At 40.3% G+C, this 6,258-nt stretch overlaps 1 protein-coding gene across 1 annotated transcript in view; it reads right to left on the bottom strand.

The window, feature by feature from the left end:
* Window positions 1-378: 378 nt before the first annotated feature.
* Window positions 379-6,258, bottom strand: part of SI (sucrase-isomaltase) — a 139,101-nt gene continuing 133,221 nt past the window's right edge. Inside the window, exons 67-70 of the mRNA XM_056850378.1 lie at window positions 5,444-5,532; window positions 4,829-4,878; window positions 3,365-3,535; window positions 379-456 (exon numbers count right to left, since the gene is read on the bottom strand). Of these exons, the coding sequence (XP_056706356.1) occupies window positions 379-456; window positions 3,365-3,535; window positions 4,829-4,878; window positions 5,444-5,532 (388 nt within the window). The remainder of the gene's footprint in view (window positions 457-3,364; window positions 3,536-4,828; window positions 4,879-5,443; window positions 5,533-6,258) is intronic.

Below are 6,258 nucleotides of genomic sequence, written 5' to 3'. Positions count from 1 at the left end.
ATAAAAAAAAAAGGCCCCCCAAAAAAGCTGATTCTTGTCATAATGATTACCCTGTTAGAATTAATCATAAAAAAATCTGCTATTTTACAAAATTATTCTACTTCCCTGAGTTCAGGTAAACTATACATCCCAGTATATTTATGTCTTGAATTAATGGCTAAACAAGTATTTCAGAATTGTCAGATAAAGCAACGTAAGTAGGGCTTATTTTTTAAAAAAAGAAATGAAAAATGAACTTTGTGACAATATTACCTGTGGTTGTCATTTCAGTACCTTCATTAGTCTATTAGTAACACGTCTGAACAAAATGCAATTGATAAATGAATATACTCATTGCTGATGGAGAGGTTGTCCTTAAACCTTGTGTTCCACAGGCAGTTAAGTGCTTATTGTCCATTTGAGTTGCTGTACTTTATGAAGGAGGAAATCTTTGCTAGTGAAATCAGCTTTCAGAATCTGAAATAAAAAGGAATTGAAGAAGGGACAGAAAAAAGGGAGAAGGTTATTAATTCCCATTTGAGGAACATTTTAGAAGTATAAATACATGATCTATGAAGGTCTCTCTCATGGATTGATTATGTTGGAATGCCATTACCAAAGAGTACTACCTGTATAGGAGTAGACCCTGTTGAAAAATAGACGAGTGAAGAATGTATTCGGCAGGGGGAGGCCACCATTTCTACAGCTGAATGTGTTAAAAGGAGAGATGCCATATTCCACATAATTCCAGAAACCACATGCCTTGTCTGGAATTTTTGCTCCTATTCTTCAGATATTTTACCGAAACAAAGAGACTCCAAATTCACCTAAAAATTTTGCCTCGGGAAAATGTTGGTGACCATCCTAGCTCAGTGATATCTATATGAGAGCCAGTTTAAATAAGCCTAGATTGAGGATGTGGAATGGTATAGTATAGCCTGATCTTGTTAGATCTCAGAAGCTGAGCAGGGTTGGTATTTTGAGAGTTAACCACCAAGGAAGATTTGCAGAGGAAGCCAATGGCAAGCCACCTCTACTTAATCACTTGCCTTGAAAACTCTAGGGAAGGGGTGTCAAACTTAATTGTTATGAGGGCTGGATATGACATAAATGCCACTTAAAGAAGAGTTGGTTTTTATATGCCGACTTTCTCTACCTTTTAAGGAGAATCAAACCAGCTTAGAATCTTCCTCTCCCCACAACAGATGGCTTGTGAGATAGGTGGGGCTGAGAGAGTTCAGAGAACTGTGGTTAGCCCAAGGTCATCCAGCTGGCTTGATGTGGAGGAGTGGGGAATCAAACCAGGTTCTCCAGATTAGAGTCCGCCGCTCTTAAACTCTACACCACTTGGTCGGACTAGGCCATGCCTCACCAGCCTGGATCGAGAGCAGAGGGGGTGGTTGTATCTGCTGGCCAACGGACTGGATATGAGCTCTCAAGGGGCTGGATCCAGCCCCCGGGCCTTATGTTTGACACCCCTGCCTGAGGGGAATCACCAAAAGTAGGCTGCGACTTGATGCCACTTCACAGAAAAATAAATAGCTAAATTGACAGGGAAACCCATAGTTGGTCTTGAAAGCTGTGTGGTTTTTGTCTCCCTGAAGGCGATTTGCATGAAAACTAACGGATTTGTTAGCATATAATTACAGTATGATGACTTGACAGAAGAGCAAGGCATTGCAGAAGGAAAGATGGGGCAAAGTAAATGAACCCACCCTATTTGATGTGGGAAGGATTTTATTGTGATTTAGGAAGGCAAAGTTATTGTAAGGGTGACGGTAGAATTGGGACGAGGATATCAAGGAAACGGGTAGTCATTGTAATGTTTAAAGGTAGGATGATCAAAGGTTAAACACAAGAAAAGAAATGGTTCTATTCAAGTTGAAAATAGGACATTGTAACCCAAATAAATGTTTAGCTTTAATTAAAACTCTTGGAAAGAAACTTAAATGTGCCAGGAAAAGTTTCCAAAGTTAGATTTTTTTTTTTGCTTTCTTCCTGCAAATGTGAGATGTGGAAAGAAAGAGTCACTATCATATGGGATCTCTCAATTTCATTGGAAAATGTGTCTTGTTATAAAAGGAAGAGGGCAAGGGGAGATAAAATACCTTTCAAATTAAGGCATGGAGATGTGGCATGAAAATATATTCACTTTCTGAAGTTCCGTTCTACGGAGGGAGACAACAGAAGCCTGAAGAGCATTTACTCTACACTGACAGCAACCAAAGGTCAGTAGAAGACACAAAGAGGCTGGCAATGAACATGAGAAAAAAGGAGAAGCTGGGAGAGATTAACTCAACGCTGTTTATTAGAGAAAGAAATCAAAAGCTTTTCCTGCTACATAGTAGCAAGAGATCAACAACTGTGTTTTTAGCAAAGGTCTACTGCACTGAGGAGCAATTAGTTCATACAAGTTGCTGCAAAACATAAAAGCAAAAGCAAACCCTTCAAAATTAACACAGGGCAAAATACCTATGCAATATTTCCATTAATTTCTCTGCAGGAGAAATCATCTTTATTATGGTTATTGACCAGCATTACAAACAATAATAAAAATCAATCCAATCGCACAAAACTTAGCTTATGGGAATAAATTTAAAATGTGGCCTTTTAAATCCCATTTAAGACCATTTAAAATCTGCCACAACTATAGTTTTCCGGATCTTATCAAGACACAAAATTAGGCAACTTGGCATGATGTCTGAGAGTTTGTATCTATTAGCTAATAGTCAACATAAGAAAAGCCATGCTGGATCAGACCAAGGCCCATCAAGTCCGGTAGTCTGTTCACACAGTGGCCAAACAGGTGCTTCTAGGAAGCCTACAAACAAGACAACTGCAGCAGCATTATCCTGTCTGTGTTCCACAGCACCTAATATAATAGGCATGCTCCTCTGATCCTGGAGCATTGTTCCATTGTTCCATCAGTCAGTACTGTCTACTCAGACTGGTGGCAATTCTCCAGGGTCTCAGGCAGAGGCCTTTCACATCACCTGCTCCCTGATCCTTTTTAACTGGACTTGCTGGGGATTGAACTTGGGACCTTCGGCATGCCCTGCGGATCCTCTACCATTCAGCCGCAGCCCCTCTCCAGGCATAATAATGTTTTGCATACATTATCAACCTTACACAGCCCTTCATCATGCAAACAGCCACATATCCCCTAACCACAGGCTGGTTGCTTCGCAATAAACACAACAATGCAGTTTGAGTTTAATATTAGTATCATTATTCTGCACTGTAAGACTTGCATATTATGTATTCTGGAGACTGGGCAGGATACCAGATAAAAGAAAAAATGCTACTGTATTCCTTGAATGCTAGAAATGTAAACAATACAAAAACAATGTTTTTTTAAAATCAATAATTACTCTATATTACCTACCTGGCTTTCTGGATCATACGCAGGGATGACGAAGTCTGGGTGCCCATCATAAGTAATAGTAACATTTGTGGCTGTTGTGGCTGCCAGTCCCCAGATATGAAGATACCCAAACTGCAGAGGGACTGAGTCACTTAAATAATTGTTGTGATCCACGTAGACATTCAGTGCATTCTGGGGGGAGGGGGAGAGACAAAAAGAAAACAGGATTAAATAGATGCTGAGATTGGCTAGTTTACTCCCAACAGCAATTGACCCTTCACCAGGTCATCAATAGTTGTAAGGGGTATGTACACTAGGGATGATTTCAGATGTTCCGTTCCCTCTTTTTTTGTCCCCAAAGCTCACGTTTTGCTTTGACTTTTTCCCTTGTGCCAATCAACCCTGTGATTTTTTTTATTTTTGAGCCGTTTTGTTGTTTGTGCTGAATCTTTTCACATTCAATGGACACATTTTCCAATCTTATTTGTGCATCAAGGAATCAGCACTCTACACTCTGCATGAATGATACTTATAAATGGCACTGATGGTGCATGTGTCTACGGTACAAGCAAATCTGCAAAATTAACAGCAAAAAGTGTAGAACCAAACCGGGTCGCAAAAATTTAATAAATATATAATATCAACAGATGTATATAAAATAAAATGAAGTAAATGTAACGTAAAAAGAGCCCCGTGGCACAGAGTGGTAAGCTGCAGTACTGCAGTCCAAGCTCTGCTCACAACTTGAGTTCGATCCTGACGGAAATTGGATTCAGGTAGCTGGCTCAAGGTTGATTCAGCCTTCCATCCTTCTGAGATGGGTAAAATTAGTACCCAGCTTGCTGGGGGTAAAGTGTAGATGACTGGGGAAGGCAATGGCAAACCACCCCATAAGCAAAGTCTGCCTAGTAAATGTCGGGATGGACATGGGTCAGTATTGACCCAGTGCTTGCACAGGGGACTACCTTTACCTTCAATACAACATAAAGCATGCCCGAGTCGACATGGAGCCTTTCAAAACAGTGGTTAAAGAGCCCTTTGCAAGAGGCAGAGGGGTTGGTACCTCCATGATCCCTTTCATTCAAGCATTGAGATTCTACCAGGCTATGAGCATTTATAGGAATATCTGTATATCACACACACATAGAAGCCTGTGCAAAAGTAAATTCTGGATTGCATGGAGAGGACCACTCAAACATATATAGGTATTTGTGTAGCTTTATGTAGAACGCACATCGGTTCAGGGTGGGGAAGAGGTAGAGCTTGCTGTTGTGAGCCTGTTTCCCTCCCCAACATGCCTCCAGTGTCTGTGTCTCAAAAATCTGAAAGGGGCTTTTATATGTGTCGATTTTGCAAAGAAGAGTATGCCCATCAGCTGCAAAACATTTGCCAAAGAGTTATCCATAGTGATAAAGTAATGGTTATCTTCTGTTATATTTATTTAAAGGGGGGGGGGTGGAGAAAATGACAATGGTAAATACATACCAGAGTGACTTGAAAGGTTGCATAGTAGTACTTGCCCCCTTCATAGGTATCTGGAAAAACAAAGAGAGACAGAGACAGTGTAATTTTATTATAGAACAGTAAACTGAAATTTAGGTCAAATTTCGGTGGCAACATGTCATGGAATGGGAGAAGAAGGGAAGGCCAAGGAGGAGAAAATTCAACTTCCTTTTCCATCCTGCATCCATAATACCTAAATTGCTTGGATATCTAAATTGGATTGCTTGATGACTTTAGGCCAGACTCTCTCTTGACCTACAGCACCATCGTAAGCAGTTATACCCTTTGATACCCATTGACTTCAATTGATTTAGAAGGAAGTAACTCTGCTTAGGATGGTAACTCTCACCTTGTGAGGATAACACCATTAAAAAGTCTTTGGAGGGAGGACCTCATATAGCTATGATAAGTCAAGACTAGGATCAAAGTTTAAATCATATTTATATGGGAAATGTATGGAATGAGGATTCTTGTGTACTGTCTATGCTATATTTCTGAGAATATGCCAATAAAGGTCATTTGATTGATTTGATTGATAAGTGATGATACAGAGGAGGGGAAAGATTTTGCTCTCATTTTGTCTAGCGAGACACTTACCAATACCAACTCCATCATCCCAGAAAAGCTGACCTTGAGCATTCCCCCGGTCATCCAAAGCAATAGTGAGTCCCAGAGGATTCAGCCGACTGGAAGAAAAAGTAAAACTTTAGAAAGAACTTCACTGTTGTTTTCCATTACCAAAAAAGGGAAAAGAACATCAACATGTCAAAGACTTTCCCTGCAAGGCACATGAAATATGATTTTAATCTTGGGGCTGAACCCGACTGGCGTAAATATTTGTTCAACATAGATGGTTGCAAGGATGATTCACACATGGACCGTAAGGACCACGGCCAGGTCTTTAAGACCTACAATCCTACTGCATGGATTTATGGGACAGAAATGGGGATGTTGATTCAAGATGCCAGGTGCTTTATCCACTTCAAAAGTTTTATTCTTGAATACAAAGTAGAAAACAAGAACAATGCTGATGGTATGTTACTACTGCCGCTAAATAAAATAAACATATCGTGGAGGCTGTAATGAAAGGGTCTTTCTCAAAGAAACTCCTTTAACCCTTTAAAACAGCACATTCTTATGTGGAGCTTGCTACATTGTGTCAACCCAATGTTACGGTTGGATCTGGAAATTTGGGAGACATGATAGAAGTCTATAAAATTATGCATGGTATGGAGAGAGTGGATAGGGAGAAGCTTTTCTCCCTCTCTCATAATACTAGAACGCAGGGTCACATCTGCTGAAGCTGGAGGGTGAGAGATTCAAACTGATAAAAGGAGGTATTTTTTCACACAAGTGAAATTGTGGAACTCCCTGCCCCAGGATGTGGTGATGGCTGCCAACTTGGGAGGCTT

This window comes from Euleptes europaea, chromosome 5 (genome assembly GCF_029931775.1).
Source record: "Euleptes europaea isolate rEulEur1 chromosome 5, rEulEur1.hap1, whole genome shotgun sequence".
In the NCBI taxonomy this organism is placed as follows: Eukaryota; Metazoa; Chordata; class Lepidosauria; order Squamata; family Sphaerodactylidae; genus Euleptes; species Euleptes europaea.
The sequence above is the reverse complement of the archived record's forward strand: the minus strand, read 5'-3'. Positions and strand labels throughout refer to the sequence as shown.